The sequence below is a fragment of the Marmota monax genome, unplaced genomic scaffold (genome assembly GCF_021218885.2).
Source record: "Marmota monax isolate L192 unplaced genomic scaffold, Marmota_monax_Labrador192_F-V1.1 WCK01_AAM20220418_F8-fsc00034, whole genome shotgun sequence".
Taxonomy (NCBI): Eukaryota; Metazoa; Chordata; class Mammalia; order Rodentia; family Sciuridae; genus Marmota; species Marmota monax.
In genome coordinates this window covers 11,384,225-11,403,721 of record NW_026693934.1, presented here as the reverse complement: position 1 = coordinate 11,403,721, position 19,497 = coordinate 11,384,225, and the positions used below count along the sequence as shown (strand labels likewise).

The window sequence follows — 19,497 nt, the reverse complement described above, 5'->3', positions numbered from 1 at the left end:
TCAATAGAAGAAAACGCTTCAAGGAGGAAAGCTCATGTTTTTAGATAATTTTGTGGGTGTGTTACTGGGGATTGAACTCGAGGGCAATCATCAATTGAACTACATCCTTAGAATTTTTTATTTTTTATTTTCAGACAGGCTCTCTCTAAATTGCCCAGACTCCTTGAACTTGGCAATTTTCCTGTCTTATCCTCCCAAGAAGCTGAGATTACAAGCCTATGTCACCATGCTTACCTCAGATGACTTTTGTTTTTAAACTAAGAAAATTACCAAAAAATTCCCTTAAAGGTTTAGATAATATTTTTATCCAATAATGATTTCACAACAGATCATCTGAAAACAATACAATGCCAGTTCACAGTTGTTAGTGCCAAGAAGATTCCTAAAACCCACAGCTGGTGTTCTCACATGTTGGGGCTCCTAAGGGTCTGACCCTGGTCTATTGCTGTGTACCTCTGGATTCTCCTGGGCAATATCTTAAATTCTGTGACTGCTGTTTGTCACCTCTGACTCTTCCCTGAGATCTCACCTTTGACATCAAGCTCAGCACTGGTTATCTCCTCTCTCAATGAGCCACAGGCCCTTCACATCAAACTCACTGTTCATCTCTGGCTCCCATTGGCTTTTTCTTCATGTTCTGCTCTAGTTACAAGCACTTCTGTTCCCTCACTCAATCAGGCCAAGCCTCTTACCTCTCCAACAGCCATGTGGGGATCAGGTTCTAGTAATCCTATCTCTGAAGATCTTTTCTGTCATCTCTCGTTCATTCTCACAGTTATTGTCCTATTCCCACCTGTATGGACCACTTCAACCTAATAGTGAATCACCTGCTTGAATAATGGAATTCTTTCTTCAGATCGAAGAGTAGTGAGAACAAGTACTCTGGGAGGAGGAAGGAAGCACAGGAACGAAAAACTTGTGCTGTATTAATCCATTTTCTTTTGTTACAATAAAATACCAGAGGCTGGGTACTTTATAAAGAAAAGAGGTTTATTTAGTTGATAGTTTTGGAGGTGAAAGGACCTCCTTGTCTGTATCATCACATCATGATGGCACATAGCAGGAGCAAAGGAATGTGAGATCACATGGCAAGATGGAAGCCAGAAACTGGGTAAATCTTCCTCTTTTTATAACTTACTTTCATAAGACCTATCTTAGGTCCTGCAAGAAATACGTGAATCCCTTTCTAGGGCAGTAACCAACCCCCATGACTTAATTACTTCCCACTAGTTCCCACCTCTTAAGGTCCTACTATCTCTTACATTAGCACATTGGGGATCATTCTCCTGAGACACAAATCCTTGGGGCACACACTCAAATCATGTCAGACCACAGCATATGGCCTATAAGACTACCTATAAGAGGTACGTGTTCTCTCCTACCTCTTCTGTTTCCACATTTCCTAGAATCCCTACAGTTCCCTGCAAATACTTCATGGAATTTTAATACTTGGGATATTGTTTCTTTTGCTCAGAGTCTTCCCTTCTTGGCTGCCCAACATATAGTTAAAGAAGAGATCAAGAATCAGAAAAAAACAGGTTTGAATCTCAGCTCCAAGTAGTAGCTCTAGGACCTTGGTTATAAAACTGGAAAACTGCATTAAATGATGCATTTTTAAGCTGCTTAGCAGAGACACAGCAAATAGTGAGCACTCAGCAAGTGTTAACAAATCATAATTATGCTTGCCCGTCATGACCCAGCTTGATACCACCTCTTCCATGAAGCTTTCCCTCATTTCCTCCAGCTGTGCCTCTTAACAGTGTTATAGTTAGGATATATATATGTATAAGGTGTCCCCCCAAAGCTCCTGTGCGAATGCAGGAATATTCAGAGGTGAAAAGATTGGCTCGTGAGACTGTAAGCTCATCAGTCCATCCTAGTTTAAGTGGCCTGACTAGTTGGTAACTGTAGGCAGGTAGGGCACGGCTAGAGGGGGTGGGTTGCTGGGGGTGTGCTCTGGAAGGATTGTCTTCCCTGAGGCCCCTTCCCCTTTTCTCTCTCTGCTTCCTGACCACCATGAGGTGAGCAGCTTTCCTTTGCAACGTCCTTCTGCTGTGATGATGGTCTATCTCCTTGGGCCCAGGGCAATGGAGTCAGCTGACCATGGACTGAATCTCTGACCATGAGCCCAATGAACTTTTCCTCTTCAAAGTTGTTCTTGTCAGGGTTTTGGTCACAGAGATGAAAAGCTGACTAACCCCCCCGCCCAACACACACACATACTGCATTTAAAGTGAGTGTTGCTTATCTGCCTTCCTCCTCACAGTGTGACCTTATTAAGGGCAGGGACTATCGTTTTTATCTTTGGTTCTCTGCTACCCAGTAGGGCTCAGTGAATGTCCAATTAATTAGTGATGAAAGAAAATGGAAAACAAAGGCCACTCATAAATCAAATTTATTTAATGTGTAGGTGTGACAATATTTTGGTTGCTGGGGGCATATTAGTGAATGAACAGAGTTCCTGCACTTACAGGCTCCCATTCTGATGTGGATAGACTCTATGAATAAATAAGTAAATATATGGTTTGTTAGACAGTACAAAGTTCTTTGGAGAAAAATGAAGCAGATTAGTGGGAGCAGTTGTTGCTCTTTTCCATAAGGTCAGGGAAGACCTCACAGATGAGGTGACACTTCAACAGATACCTGAAGGAAGCATGGGAGCAAGCTGCAAGGACATTTGAAGAGAACAGGCCAGGGGTTGGGTGGGAGAAACATCATTCATATCAAGAAAAAAGGAAAGTGCAAAGGCCCTGAGGCATGAATGTGAGGTGAGGCTGCCAGAAGGTGCTGGAGTTGACATGAGATCAGAGAAACAGTGGGGGCAGTGAGGGCTGGGGTACAGATCATGGGTTGTGTGGGACTAAATTCTTTCCTTAATAAAGAAGTAAACTATTACTTTCTTAGTCACTTTTTGTGTGTGTGTGTGTGTGGTAGAGCTCGGGATTGAACCCATGGCCTTTTGCATGTGAGGTAAGCACTCTACCAACTGAGCTATATCCCAAGCTCTACTTTCCTGGTCATCTTGAAAATACTGTCCATTTGCCTATTTTAAGATGTAGCAGAAAGGAAACTTTCCCAGCCTTAATGAGGACAAATGAAATTGTTTCATAAAAATATCTAAATCTCAATGGCTATGCAAATATAGTAAGTCCCACCTCAAGGAAAATCCTTCTTCCCCAGGTTTTTCTAAGAATCCTAAGAATATGTGCCTCAATATAAGCTCCTACTCTGGTGAGGTGAGAAAGTTCTTTCTAGGTTCTGAAGAAGGAAAACTTTTTGAACTTCAGTATTCCATTGTCTCTTGACATAACTTTTGGTTCATACCCACAGCCCTTCCTTCCCCAGGGAGTCTACCTACCTTCAAGGTAGCTAGGTCAGGAACTATGGCTCATCTCCAGCATTGTACCTTCTTGGGAACCTGGGCTTGATGTCAGATTGCTCCTGCTCTTTTGGTAAGTTTCCTCTTGGGACTCCCATTACCTGTGCAAGTGGCTCACTCCAGCCTTTTTAGACCTGTTGATAATCAAATCCAAAGGTAGACAAGTTTAAGATTTCCACCCAGGATCCTTAACACAATGAAATCAATGAAGGTGGTGTTCAAAGACTGCAATCATCTAACCATGTACCAGTAAGGCCAAACAAATCTCCTGCCTAGCTGTGCCCCACTGAGTCTAATCATCAGGATATTAGCTTATCAATGTTCTAACATTTTCCATTTATTATTCAATGTGATTATGTTGAGTGGTAACAGCAAAACCTGAAAAAAATGAATATAAGATATTCACTTCATATGGTAAAAACTTCACAAGGTCCAAGGACAACTTGAGGTTCAACATGAAAACTCTTAGGATATATTCAATCCTAGTATTTCATTGGGTGCTGTGATGCACACCTGTAATACCAGCGACTTGAGAGGCTGAGGCAGGATAGGAAGTTCATAAGTTTGAGTCCAATCTGGCCAAATCAGGGAGATGCTGTCTCAAAAGAAAAAAAAAAAAAAAAGGCAGGGGGTGGGTGGGTGCTAGGGATGTAGCTTAATGGCAAAGTGCCCAGGTTCAATTTACAGTGTCAAACAACAACAAAAAATGTCTCATTAAAAAAAAAAAAATCCTAGTATTTCATCCAGAAATCATCATATTATAATAGACAGCTTTGGGGACAGAAAATATTCACTTTAGATCCATGAATGGCTTGCTACTTACTGTGTGATTATAGGTGGCCAGTCATTTGGACCTATTTTTCTCACTTATAAAAAAGATAACAACTACTTGTAAAGATGAAAAAGGGTAATATATAAAAAGGTCACAGAGGAACCTAACACCTAATAGGCACAAGGCCAGTTCTAGTTCTTCTCCCTTTCCGTAAATTAAGTCTATGATATTCCTTATAATGCCATTTATGCCATGGGATTGACTTATGAGGTTTTCCTTTAAAGGGTTTGAAAAAGGAAAATTGGTTGCTAGAAGATAATTTCATCCTGAATTCGTCTCTAATATGGTTAGACTGAAATTTTTATATTTGAATCCTCTGATTTGATTCTGAATATTATATTCTCAAGAAACCCTTAACTAGCTTTATCTATCTCATGGTTTTCTTCCTTCCTTGATAAAAACAAATAGCAATAATTAGGAAAGATCAGAAAATAAAAGCCAAGGAATGAAAACTCTGAACAATAAAAGCTACTAGATGCTCCATGTAGAAAAGATCCGAGGAGCACATGGGTACATGTTTTGTTTTTTACAAAAATTGACACTTGCTCAGATCAGGAGATCTGAGCTGGAATTCTGGCTCTGCAACTCACCAGAGAGGCGGCATCTTGGTCTCTCTGTGCCATTTTCCTCAACTCATAGAATTACGATCTACATAAAACATGAACTGCTAGTTCAACTCAATGAATTAAATAGAAACTATTAGATGGACCTGATCCCTGCCTCGAGAACTCACACCTCTTTGACCTATTTCCTCCTGACTTGTTCTTCAGAGATGGCAGCTTGGAATAGCTACACATAACTACACTGGTTGACTTCCATGAGGACCCCCAATGCTTACTGACCTCCTAACTTCTGCTGGTCTCACACAGACGCGATCTTGGGAACTCACTCAATTTCCATGCTACCTCAGCCAAAACACTTCTTAACTTCTTGCTCAAAGAGCAGAAAACAAAGAGAATTTCAAATAAACTACTCTTCCTGCAAATCTAAAGGGCTGGGAATCCTCTCTTTCCTCTGCCGACTCTCAAACAAGAAGCTTTGAATTCCCTCACTCACAAGAGATTCTCACATGTCGGAGACCAAACCCCAATCTCTTTACTGACAACTCAATGCCGTTCAAACAGGTCATCATAATAAAACATTCGTGAATGTTTCTCCTAAAGCCCCACCCTTGCTCCCTTATCAAATCAGGGAAATCCAGCTGCCCTCGGGTCCTCCATCCTTGCATTCTTAACTTCAGTTAGACTATGAGAAAAATCTTCAGGTCCAGGACTCCAGGCTTTGTAAGAGCACAGGACCAAACCCTCTTCTAGCTATTCTTCAAGCTCTGTAGTTCAAACCCTTCTTTAAAACAGCAGGAATGTTTTAAAAGAATCTTCTGATAAATTCTTTTACAAATTATCACCTCCAAGTTTTGGGAAACCTGTACTTCTATTATTGAGCTTCCTTGAAACAAAGCAGGTAATCCTGTGACATACTCCACCATTTTCTTCAAAATCTGACAAACATGGAGTACATGTCTATCGCTAATAGTACCAAAATTAGCCAACTTGAGACCTGGACTCTACAGGAGCTCAGGTGTTTTCGCAACCACAACAGGCAATCCTTCCTCTTAGGACTTCTCTAGCATCTCTACAATCTTTTATATATAGGCAATGAACGTTCACATCATGCAACATTACAGTCCACCTGATCCACAGTGAATCTAAGGTTGGAGGATTCTGCTATCACAATAGAAAAGCATAAAACAGAGATGGTAATGGGTTTGATGCAACCGTTTCTACCTGAGAGGAATAATATGCAGGTGGGTAGGAAAAAAAAATCAAGCAATGGTTAATCCAATTCCCCACCCCCACCTCCAAGTGTATAGCATTTCAGTAGTAAAGGGGTGTCCTTCTGCCTCCCAGGACATCAGCTCAGCAGAAACCTCCCAGGCCAGAAGCAACTGGATGATATATTTCAAGTAATAAAAATAGAGCATGGGAGTCTTGTCAACCAAGAATTCTGCATCTTGTAAAACTGTCCTTCAAAAATGAGGGAGAAGCTGGGCATAGTGGTGCTTGCCAGTAGTCCCATCTATTAGAGAGGCTAAGGCAGGAAAATGGCAAGTTTGAGGCCAGCATGGATAACTTAGAGAGGCCCTGTCTCAAAAAATAAGGACTGGGGATATGGTGCAGGGGTAGAGTGCCCCTGGATTCAATCCCCAATACTAATAAATAGACAAAATAAGAAAGAAACTTAAGGCATAAATAAAGAAAAATTGAAGATATTTCAATACCACTAGATCTGTCCCATAAGTGATGTTAAAGGGAGTCCTTTAAGGTTAAGGAAAGGATGTTAGACGAACCCAAAGACATACAAAATAAAGGTAAATACATAGACAAACATAAAAACCCACATGATTATAATTTGTTCATAACTCCACTTTTTATTCTGTTACAGGATTTAAAATAGAAAAGCATAAAAAATTATAAATTGATGCTAGTGGGTATACAGTATATAAAGATGTAATTTGTGATATCAGAAACAAAAAGGGGGCAGAGCTGTAGAGTAGAAGCTTTGAATGTGATGGAAGTTATCAGTTTAAAATAGGACTGGGAATGCAGCTCAGTGGAAGAACTCTTGTCTGGCATGTGTAAGGCCCTGGATTTGATCCCCAGTACACACACACACACACACACACACAGTAAATTATATTTAAAAACAGGTTATTATAATGTTAGGATGTTGTTTTACACAAGCCCCATGATGAAAAAAAAATATGTAGAATACACAAAAAGAAATGAGAAGGGAATCAAACATGGCGCTATTAGAAAAATTAACTAAAGACAAAGGCAGTTTGGGAGAAAATGAGGAACAACAACAAAAAGCTGTGATATTAACAGAAAACAAACAACAAAACGGCAGAGGTAAATAAGTCCTTCCCTATCAGTGATTCCTTTATATGCAAATGGATTTAGCTCCCACATAAAATATACAGCTTTGCAGAATAGATTAAAAGCCGAGAAGATCCAACTATATACTGCCTATAATGGAAGAGATTCACTTAAGACCTAAGCACACATTAGTTGATGATAAAAGGATGAAAAAAGATAATCTATTCAAATAGTAACTAAAAGAGAGCAGGGATGGCTAATATTAGACAGAAAAGACTCATGTCAAAATCTATCACAAAGACAAGAACGTTACATAATGAAATAAAGGTCAATTCATCAAGTACACATAACAATTATAAACATATATACACCAAAACACCAGAGCTCCTAAGTATATAAAAGCAAGTATTGACAGAATTGAGGGAGAAATAGACAGCTGTATAATAATAGTTGGAGGTTTCAATACTCTACTATCGATTACAGACAGAACAGTAAGATGGAATATAAATAAGGAAATAAAAGACTTGAACACCACCACAGATCATCTGGATTTACCACACATAAACAGAACATACTACCCACTAATAAGTCGAATACAGACATATCTCAAGTACACAAGGAACATTCTCTGGGATATATTAGGCCATGAAACAGTCTTAATACATTTTAAAATGTTAAAACTATACAAAGTATCTCTCTAGGCAATATATTAAAATTAGAAATCAATAGCAGACAGATATTAGAAAATCCACAAATATGTGGAAATTAAACAGTAATTGGTCTTAAACTAATTAGTCAAAGAAGAAATCACAAGAGAAATTAGAAAATATCTTGAGAGAAAATAAAACAAAATATCAAATATGATGGGGTGCAACAAAAGTAATGCTATGAGAGAAATTTATAACTGTAAATGCTTACATTAAAAAAATATTTTGAGCCGGGCATGGTGGCACACACCTGTAATCCCAGCAGCTCGGGAGGCTAAGGCAGGAGGATCATGAGTTCAAAACCAGTCTCAGCACCTTAGCAAAGCCCTAAGCAACTCAGCAAAACCCCATCTCTAAATACAACATAAAAAAGGGCTGGGGATGTGGCTCAGTGATTAAGCACCCCTGGTTTTAAAAAAATAAAAAACTGAAACAATAGTCTAACCTTAAGGAAATAGGAAAAGAACAAACTAAGCAAGCACAAAACAAACAAGAGTAAAAAAGAACAAAATTTAGAGTAGATATATACAAAATAGAGGACAGGAAAACAAGAGAAAAAGAAAGGAACCAAGAGTTAGTTCTTCAGAAAGTTTGAAAAAAAAAAAAAAAAAAAAAAGGACATTCAGAGCTAGAACTAGAAAGGAAAAAAGACTCAAAAAACTGAACATGGAGAAGTTGTGACCACTTTTACAGAAATAAAAAAGGAGCATAGAATACTATGAACAATTACATGCTATCAAATTGGGATTATACAGATGAAATGGACAAAGTCCTAGAAGCACAACCTTTCAACTCTGAATCATGAACAAATATAAATCGTTAATAGATTTGTAACTAGTAAGGAGACTGCATTTAGTTTCCAAAATTCTTCCAACAAAAAAGTACAGGACCAGAGGGCTTTACAGGTGAACTCCATCAAACTACTTATAGACCTAATGCCAATCCTCCTCATATTGCTCCAAAAAATTGAAGAGGAAAGAAGACTTCCCTCTTCTTGAAGACAGCATTATCCTGGTACCAAAACTACACTGACATTACAAGAAAACTAAAGACTACTGTCCTTGATAAACATTGCAAAAGTCTTCAATAAAATGCTAGCAAATAGAATTTCAACAGCACATTAAAAGGCACATGGTGACTAACAGGGATTTATTCCCAGAATGATTCATCATATAACAAATCAATTGATACCACACTAACAGAATAAAGGAAAAAAAACCCTTCTTCTCTATTGATGAACAAAAAGCTTTTGTCAAAATTCAACACCCTTTCTTGATAAAAACACCCAAGAAATTAGGAATAGAAGGAAAGTCAACATAATAAAGGACATATGAAAAGCCCATCATTAACATAATGAAAGACTGACAGTTTTTCTCCAATATCAGGAATAATGCAAAGATGTCCACTTTCACCACTTGTATTCGACACAGTACTAAAGTCTAGCCATATAAAATAGGAAAGAAAAAGAAATAAAAGATACTCACATTTGAAACAAAGAAGTAAAACTGTAGATGACACATCAAATGCAGAAATGCCTAGATATTCCACAAAACAAAGCCTCAACAAAACTTTCAGAATAAACAAATTCAGCCAAACTGTAGCACGTAAAATCAATGCACAAAAATCAGGTGCATATGTACATGTGAACAGTGAGCAACCCTAAAAGGAAATTAAGAAAACCATTCCATTTACTGTAGTATCAAAAAGAATAAAATACTTAATCAGGGACACAAAAAACTTGCATACTGAAAATGTTTTTGAAATTAAAGGCATCAATAAGTGAAAGTATTGTTTATGGATTTTAATTGTTTTTTTTTTTTTTTGTACTAGGGATTGAACTCAGGGGCACTTGACCACTGAGCCACATCTCCTGTCCTAGTTTGTATTTTATTTAGAGACAGGGTCTTACTGAGTAGCTTAGTGACTCACCATTACTGAGGCTGGCTTTGAACTCTTAATCTTCCTGTCTCAGCCTCCCAAACTGCCGGGATTACAGGCATGCGTCGCTGGGCCAGGCAAGACTTAATATTTTTGAGATGGAAATCCTACCTAAAATAATCTACAGACTCAACACAATCAAAATCCCAACAATGCTTATTGCAGAAATAGAAAAATTCACCCTGTAGTTCACATGAAATCTCAAAGAAACCCAAATAGTAAAAAAAATTCTTGGGGTTAGGGAAAACCCAACAAAGGTGGAGGACTCACATTTCTTGTCTTCAGAACTTATTGCAAAGATAGTAATCCGGATAGTTTACTGGAGACGAAAGACAGAACAATATGAATGAAACAAAGCACAGGAGTAAACCCCTCACATATATGGTCAAAACATTTTTGGAAAGGGTGCCAAGACGATCAAATGGCAAAAGGACATCTCGGTCTTCTCAACTAGCAGTATTTGAAAAAAGTAGATATTCACATTCAAAAAAATGAAGCTGGGTCTTTATCTTACATAACGGACAAAACAGTGTCAAAATGGATAAAGACGTAAACAAAAAAGGTAAAGCTACAAACTTAGAACAAGGCAAAAGCTTTATAATAATGCATTTGGCAATGATTTTTTGATGACCCCAAAAGCACGGGCATAAAAGAAAGATAAACTACATCAAAATTAAAACTGTACACCAAAGGACACAATCAACAGAATGAGAAGTCAAATTACCGAATTAGAAAAACTATTCGCAAATAATATATTTGATAAGACATTAATACCAGAATGAAGAAAGTTATGTACATACAGTAAAAAACAGAAAATAGAATGATGTTTGCAAAGCTGGTGGGAGGGAGAATAGGAGATTGTTTAATGGTACATAGTTTTATGAGATGAAAGATTTCTGGAGATGGGTGCCCAACAATGAAGTGCACTCAATGCCATTAAACTGTGCACCTAAAAGATGTGCACTTAACATGGTTAAACTTCATGTTATATATCTTTTACCACAATTACAAAATATCACAAAAAAACTGAAAGACTAAGTAACTTTGAATCACCCTAACCAAGTGATAAAAATTAACTGGGTAAATCCATGTTTTTGTAAGAAAATGCTTAAGTATTTGGGGCTCCAGAGGTGAGCTGTCAACAAGCTAGACACACACACCTGCAAAAAGCAACAGTATGTACATATAAGGTGACAAAGTTAAGTATGGCAAAGTGGTAAGTATCAATGAAGGGTACATGGAGTTAACTTTACTAAATTGGAAATATTTTTAAATCAGGGGAAAAAAAGTTATTCTGGTGGACTAGGTTTGAGATGCCGCCAAGTAAGCCATACACCAGATCATTTATATAGAAACTAGTTAATTTTTTTTCCTTTAAACTTAGTATAAGAGAATTTCTCATCATTTTTAATTCCCAGGGTGTGATTATCACTTTATTACCTGGTACCATCACTTTTAACTTCCATGTGACATTTTCAGATAACTGGAGCTTACTATAATAAAGGCCAAAACGTTAATAACTTGAAAATCTTTAACAACTTGTTTACAACTGTCTTAATTGTCAACATTTGGAAGGCACTGGAAACATTTTTGAGGGTAAATAAAAAGTAACACAGCTGAAAGGTTGTTTTGTCTCCATCTAGTGGTTAGCCATTACCTTCTAATATATACTTTTTTACAATCTTGTGCTTCTGAATTTGTTGCAACTTAAATGAAGATAGGTTCTGAGAGATTCTTGTGTTTCAGTGCATATACTTCATGTTATGTAGACCACTCAAAGGTCTTTATGAAAACCAAGGCTAATTAAAATTTTATTGGATTTACTCAGCTTGACCCATCAGAGCTCTCATAATTAAGTCTTTAGAGACTACTAAAATAATTAGATAATTATTAACGACTTCCTGAAATTTTTCTACTGTAATTCCCTACTCTTGGAGGAAAAAAATTAATATAAAATGATTAATACTAAGACATAAGATATTGTTGGTATTATAGTACAATTCCAACTGGGGTACTGTATTTCAATTCTGATAGGTGCTGGCCATACTGAGTTCTCCAGACCACTGATACTTTGGATTGAATGTTTACAAATTTGGGGTTCTCATGAATCTCTTGTCAAGAGTTTGCTAAGATGTCTCAGAGAACTAAGGAAGGTACTAATCCTATAGAGCACTATACTTGTGGTTAGTTTTATTATAAAGAATGTTAGACCTGTTAGTCAAATGTAGATCCACAGAAGGGGGTTTAAGAAGGGAATGCAGAGATTCTGTGTCCCATTCTTCTGGCACATCAGTGAGTTCACCCACCAGGAAACTCTACTAAGCTTGCTTAGGTGTCCAGAGCTCTTAATGGACCTCACTATGCAGGTATGGATGATTAAATCAAATAGGTGGGCTGGGGATGTGGCTCAAGCGGTAGCGCGCTCGCCTGGCATGCGTGCGGCCCGGGTTCGATCCTCAGCACCACGTACAAATAAAGATGTTGTGTCCGCCAAAAACTAAAAAAAAAAAAAAATATTAAAATTCTCTCTCTCTAAAAAAAAAAAAATCAAATAGGTCATATAACTGAACCTATCCTCTCCCCTAAGACTATCTAGGGCCCACCAGGAATCACTCCATCAGCATAAGACAATTTCATCACCCAGGAAACCCAAGGGTTTGAGACATTCCTTGTCACGAATCAGGGACAAAGACCAGACAAATTCCTCATACCATAGTCAGATAGGACTGAACTTTGAAGGTGTATCTTAAGATTTTTTTCACTCAACATGGACCAATTTTTGCTCCCACAGAAAATGTATCTTCTAAGACAATAAAGAAACAGCCCCCCAAAACCAGAATGAAATTTTATTATTTAAAATTTTTAGAAGTATGACTAGTATTCTTCTGTACAAAGTACACAACAGTTTTAAATACAACTGAAAGAAATGTGAATCCTATGACAACATTTGATACAAGCCAAACCATTTACAGACACACTAAAAAAATTTTAAAATATCTTCTTTCTCCAAAGAGTTCATTGTGCATTTCTTAAAGAAGAGATGGAAGACACATCCCAGGCAAGGTCACAATGGCATTTTATTGCCCTCAATGCTGATTTTCACAGCGTGTGCAGATCTGCTTTTTTTCCTGATATCTGTGAACTTTCTCATCTGTTTATCCAGTCGACTGATACCTTTCTTGGAAGTTGCCTGAAACTAAGAGTGGGGGGAAAAATTAAAGAGCAAATTATTGTAATACCTACCCTTAGTTTTATCTTTCATTTTCTTATATCTGAAAATTAGCAGTCAAAGGGACTCCCAGCTCTAGAATAATCAGAAAACACTTTGGTGACCTCAGGAACAGATCAAGTATTCACAACAGTGTTAGAACACCTCTCAATCAAAATTAAAATTGTTGTTGACTGTGTCTTAATTTTGCTGCAGTCCACAAAAATCTCCAAGATGAGAGAAAGGGAAATATTGAGACTACAATCCTCAAGGTGGACTTTTCTTTGCCCACTCTCAGGATGTTCTTTAACATCTGTACCTTCATTAATCTGTTTAGCCTCAGCATCAGGGACACTCTCAAGCCAGTGCCAAGTGACTCTTTGTTATAACATGTATGTAGCTGGCAGATGCTTAGTTACCTCACCCTAAGCCTGAAAACACAAAGAACCACCCAGCACCTAACATGACACATTCAGTGAGGTCCCTTCCTGATTTCATCACCTCTATCCCACATTTCCTCAGGATATTATAAATCTATACTGTACTGTTTTATGGGGGGGGGGGGGCACAGCTTACAAAACTAGGTAGTTTTGCTTAAAAATTATGGCACAACTGTATATCAACTCTATATTATATCACTGAAGAATATTTAGTCAAATGAAATTTTACCATGTCAAGTAAAAGGCAAACCAAAGTCAATAAAGTAGAAAAAAATTATGATCACATTGTTGCTTGAATTAAATAAAAAAAAGAACACAGTGATAATGTTTATGCATGTACACAAAAATGACCAAAAGAAATAATCAAAGTGTTAATATTAAGATGTGGCAAGATTAAGGTGACGTTAATTTTACTTATTTTCTGTATTTTTAAAAGTCTACAAAAACATGCATTGCTTCTGCAATTTTAATGTTATTTTTTAAAAGCACCCCATAAAACAAACACAAAAATTAGTATAGGACAGGTTTTTGAATTACTCAAGAGTGAAAAAAAAAATCAGAAGCTCTAGAGAAGTGAATAAACTCATATATTCACACAATGGTCACAGACCATTCTGCAGCCATTAAAAATGATAAATCTACAAGGTTGTTTAAATGAGGGAAAATGACCAAAATTATATGCAGCACAATTTTGATTAAAGTATATATGAAAAAAAAAGGTAACAAATATTATCAAAGTATTTTGAAATGGTTAGACTTTGAGAGATTTTTCTTATTATTACCTCAAATTATTCTACAATTATAAAAACTAAGTTTTGAGGCATAACTGGAAGTACATTTAAAACCTCAAATTGTTAATAGTAGTAATGACTTAGTGAAGAGCAGAACTTTGGGAATGGAGGTTAATCTGTAGTGTTTTATATTTACTATATAACCTCAAAAATAAAAATTATATTGAATATAAAAAGTTTCATTTGAAAGTCATTTACTTACTCTAGTTTTCTTCTTGGACATACTCATTAGTGTCTATGCAATGTGATCCTTGAGTGAATGTACAAGAAACCTTTCTGATCAGGGAAACTGGCTAGGTGGTTTAAAGACAGTAAGTAGGAAGGTTAACATGTAACCATCCCCACCCAAAAAAATGACATTTTTTGGACAGAGTTCTATAGTCTTTTAGGCCAAACTGCAACCTCGATAAACACAGGCACATTATGGTCCTGTGGAGTGTCTGGGATAAGGAAGGGAGCTCTCCTAGAACATTTTTTCCTCATGCTGTTTCTCTCCTTCCACCCCCTCCACTTAACAGGAAGGAGGGACCAGAGCCAGCACCATTAACAGGCACACAGCCCCTTGGGACACAAGGCATGCTTCCAAGGTACGCAGACCTCTGAGAGTTTTTATTATGTTTTCTTGGCTATGCTGCAGTTTTCAATTCTCAAAAACCTAAGTGCTGGGGCAGGAAATATTAGTTAAAAAAAAAAAAAATGGCTAAAAGAGGGAAGAGACAGTGAGAAAGGAGAGAAAGATAAAGAAATGGGGGTGGGGAAGAGGAATACCAAGGAGAAGTGGCCAAGGGACACGGATATAGTATAAGTCAAAAAAGAAAGGCCAGCTAGAGGAAGAAGTCCTTAGCATGGAACTAATCCTCCCCTACCCTTTATTCATTCTCAATAAATAAGAAAGTAGGGCTGAGATTGTGGCTCAGCAGTAGAGCGCTCACCTAGCCCGTGTGAGGCCCTGGGTTCGATCCTCAGTACCACATAAAAATAAACAAATAAAATAAAGGAAAAAAAAAAAAAAAAAAAGGAAACCGAGTTTTGTCTTGACAGTTGTTTAATAGCAAAGTGAGCGGACAGGAAGGTGAGTGGAGTCCATGGAAACAGTTGCCAAAGCAGAGGTCAGGGAGAATTACAAAACGCAGATATCACACTGGGACTCTGCACACTGTAGCAAAAGTGGTACTATTAATTTCGAAGCACAGTGGGTCAGTGAATCTGGCTTATGAACTGTTTAGTCTTTTTCCACTTCTGACCATGTACTGAATTTATTTTTACCACATACATCTCTTAAATATTCAGTATAGGAATTTAAGTAATGAGTTCTCAAATGCATGTTGCTGAATCACTGACAATAGGAAATTAAGCCATTTCCCATTCATCTAGAAATCACTGCCAGTTCATGTCTGTAATGCAGACTACTATGATTCTAGGTGCTAACAAAAAGCCTTTTTCATAAAAATGGGTACCAGTCAGGAAGAACACAATGCTTATCATGGAAGTAAGGTCTATTAGTCTCTACTATGGAAAGTACTTGAATGCCCTAAGGGACCTGTCAGTGTCATTATTTCAGAAAGTAAGAGCAGGTGGCTTTTTCTGATTAAGAAAGCACACACATGCTTGTTTTCACTCTGATGACACTCAAAGCCCATGCACAGCCCATGCTTCCTCAGGGATACCTCTTGGATACACTGTTAGGGCCAGGACTATAAGGGCATCCTGTTGCCTTCAATGCTGAACTTGACAGCACGGTGCACTTTGCTGAGTCGTTTCTGTTCTGCAAATCGCCTCTTATGCTTTTCCAAACGGCTTAGGCCTTTTTTAAGAATACCAGGCTAGAAGAGTGGTTGGATTAGAGAATAAAGATTACCGAGAAACAATGTCCACATCCATAATGGAAGAAGTGTCTACCCTAGTGATTTCACAACAGAATTGCTTAAATAGATGAAAAGAAAGGGAGGGAGAGAGATGTGGCATTAGGTAAATCCTGTTTCTGATGGTTCTTAAAAAAAAAAAAAAAAAAAGTCACTATGTCAGAACATTGTAGTCTTCAAAATTCACTTGAAATGAAGGAATTAGTAAGAAACTTCCTGATTTAATGTTGCTTTAAGTCTGGAGAAAAAATCATCAGCTTTAATCACGGGTAATACTTTTCCCTTTCTCTGATTCCTTGATTTGTGATTTTGCTAGACAAGAGACCAGGAAACAGATTTCTGTGAACAAGATAAACCTTAAAAGTTATAGGGATTATTAAACATAAGGTGAAAAATCAAGTGGTAATCTATATTTGAGTTCCACCTTGCTCTTCCTTGCTTACCCTGGATGACTCCATTTCCACGTTCCACTTGGGCCTGACGACATAGTCCTTGTTTGAGGGCATTGGTACCCTTGCACGGGCACAGAATCCAGGATCTCCAGGTCTAAGAGCCCTAAGAAAAGGAAAAGGAAGAGCATACTGCTTATGTAGTCAGCCACAATAGAAACTACAGGCAATTTCACACTCCTGTTCCCAGTCCACCCTATTCAGCTCCAGTATTTCAAATTTCCTCTGTCCTCTCACAGTCACCCAAACTCTCCTCTTTAGCTAGCCACATCATCAGACACACTGCTATAGGAACTCCTCATTTCCCCCCAAAGCCACCTTCCTCTGCATTTGTATAAATCCCCTTTGTTCTCCTCAGCTTTAAACGTAATCATGCCTTCTCCTTTCAAAGGCTGGTCTCACCTTTCTGACCAAATCCTAACTTCTTCAGGCTAGTGGAGATACTCAGAAGTTCACTTATGAGGTGAAAAAAATCAGGTAGTCAAAAATGACCCTCACATGCTCTAAGTATGTCCATAATGTACATGGTTTTGCATGTGCAACACACAGTAATTTCCTTCAATACTTCTGTAAGTAACTTTTGGGAATAATTTCAGTTTCACATACAGTTATAAAAAATAATATCAAGAGAGGGCTGGGGTTGTGGCTCCATGGTAGAGCACTTGCTGGCACATGCGAGGCACTGGGTTTGATCCTCAGCACCACATAAAATAAATAAATAAAAGGTATTGTGCCCATCTACAACTATAAACAAACAAACAAACAAATAAAATAATGCCAAGAGAGATTCATCATCTCCTGTAATGGTAACAACTTGCAAAAATACAGCACAGTACCACAACCAGGATATTGACATTGATACAATCCATCCATATTATTTACATTTCACCAATATTACTTATATTCATTGTGTATGTCTGTTCAGTACTGCGCAAATTTGAGAGCACGCAAGTTAAACTAAAAGATCACCATCTTTCCAAAGTAAAGATTCAACAGATTATAGACGTCCAGGCATTTAAAATCACTTAACCTTTAGGTAACTCCCTCTAGTGGTGAATGGAGAGTGGATGTATGTACCTATTGCAGGTGGGGCAAACAGAGTAAAAAAAATTCTAAACTGTTTTTATTCCTTTGTATAGTTTGTCCCATTTTTAAACATTAAGTTTCTATAACCTTCTACACCAGATTAATTGGCTAGCCAAAACAAAACCCCAAAACTCCTTAACTCTTCTTCTCCCTCTGAAGGATATTATCTCATCTTCAAACCACCTGTATATAAGTTTTACTTTGCTCCCTCTATCTCATCTCTCATTCTCTTGCAAGCCTTGAGCCAATATTGGCAGGAACAGATATTGGCAGCATCTCTCCTCACTATCCCTGGCCCCGTACCTTCTCCACTGCCCACCTCCATGTAGTCTCATTCCCTTCCCAGGTTCTGTTCCAACACTTATGTCCACATCCTCTTGTTGGCTACTCTGCCTGGCCATACCCCTTTTAAAAATTGGTTAGTTCACTTCTTACTCTACACTTTCTTGATTCAACAGTTTTCCCCCCCTTCGGAAAATAACCATCAAATCTGTCTCTAGGCCCATGATATTCGTAAGAGTATCTTATTAGGTATCTCACATTTAACTGCTTTAAACAGAACTCACCAATGCCCTCAAATCTACTCTTCCCTTAACTTTAATGAATAGTAACACCACTGTCTCCGTACTGGTGAATATTTGGTGTACAGCCTTCAATTCCAACCAAATTCTCCTCTACTAAGTCACCAACTCCTGGCAGCTCTGCTTCTGCAGTGCCTTCTCAGTCTCCTGCTCCTCCATTATGGTTTTTGTTTATCTGTACCATACCTTTCAGTCAAACTGCCCTGCCTGTCCTATACAACACCATCAGCATCAACATTCCCAATCAAATTTTATGACTTCATATCTAGGTTCAAACACATCATTTGGAGTCACAAAGAAGTGAAAATTTCTATTCTGATTTCAGCTCCTTATTGGTCCATATCTGTATTTCCAGTTTTGTCTTTTACCACCCTTGGTGCCACAATGCTGACCAATCACTTTAGTCTATTTGCCACTCCCAAAGAGGCCTTGCACACTGACCCCACATCCTTGCCTGTGCTCTCCCTTTCCCATTGCCCTTCTGGACTGTTTCAAAAGCTTACCAAAGAGTCTAGCACTTAGCAAATAGCAATACAATCTTTACTGAATCAACTATTTTCTTAGTTTCAATAACTGTCAAATTGAAAATCACTCCCTGCCAACGTTAACACAACATCATTTCATTTACTGTTTTTCTTAAAGCAGCTATCAGAAATCCTCTATATATGTTAAGAAAAATTAATACAAAAGCTCTTACTTCTCCTCTCCTGTTAGCACCTTTTCCAGGTCTCTTCGGGGTGTCTGACCACCAGTGCTGGGAAAAAGGTAAACAATAAGTTACTAAGAGTCAAAAAACCTTCTAACTAAGAAAAGAGCAAATTATCAAACTTAAACCACAATTAGTTTTACACTGGGATGGGGTGGGGGCCCACAAAACACAACCCTCCCCCCCAAAAAAGCATAAACAACAACAAAAAAACCTGAATCATTTTAAGGACACTACTCAATTTAGTAGTATTCTTTTACCTACAGGTTTCACTCTGAGTGTGCAATAACTACCATAGTTGTAACTCCTGGATGGGACTAGATTTAGTACATTTACACAAATTGAAACAATAACATTTCTCCCCCCCCCCCGTGATTTTGGAGACAGGAAGTTGTTTCCTGTAAGTGGTTGGAATCTCCAGGCCATACTTTTGGAGACTATTCCAAAAAAGGTCTTATGTGAGGGAGGAGACTCTTACCAGATGCTATCACATTTAAACTATAAGGATATTATGAACTATGTATTTTCTTTTCAAATGCAACAAGCTGAAAGACAAAATCTTACAGATGACCCTAAGATCCTCATGATCTTATTTACCAGGTACTGGTAACATTAACAGTTATTCCACTTACTCATACCTGT

At 37.8% G+C, this 19,497-nt stretch overlaps 1 protein-coding gene across 5 annotated transcripts in view; it reads right to left on the bottom strand.

The window, feature by feature from the left end:
* Positions 1-1,008: 1,008 nt before the first annotated feature.
* Positions 1,009-19,497, bottom strand: part of Iws1 (interacts with SUPT6H, CTD assembly factor 1) — a 48,789-nt gene continuing 30,300 nt past the window's right edge. For 2 of the 5 annotated variants that reach the window (XM_046463766.2, XM_046463767.2), the window contains exons 12-14: positions 18,847-18,903; positions 16,477-16,588; positions 12,563-12,928 (exon numbers count right to left, since the gene is read on the bottom strand). In XM_046463766.2, the coding sequence (XP_046319722.1) occupies positions 12,797-12,928; positions 16,477-16,588; positions 18,847-18,903 (301 nt within the window). In that variant the 3' untranslated portion in view covers positions 12,563-12,796. Of the gene's footprint in view, positions 3,514-6,619; positions 12,230-12,562; positions 12,929-12,975; positions 13,037-15,838; positions 15,995-16,476; positions 16,589-18,846; positions 18,904-19,497 lie in introns of those variants that run through there. The other 3 variants (XM_058585408.1, XM_058585407.1, XM_058585409.1) reach the window with 3 other exon arrangements.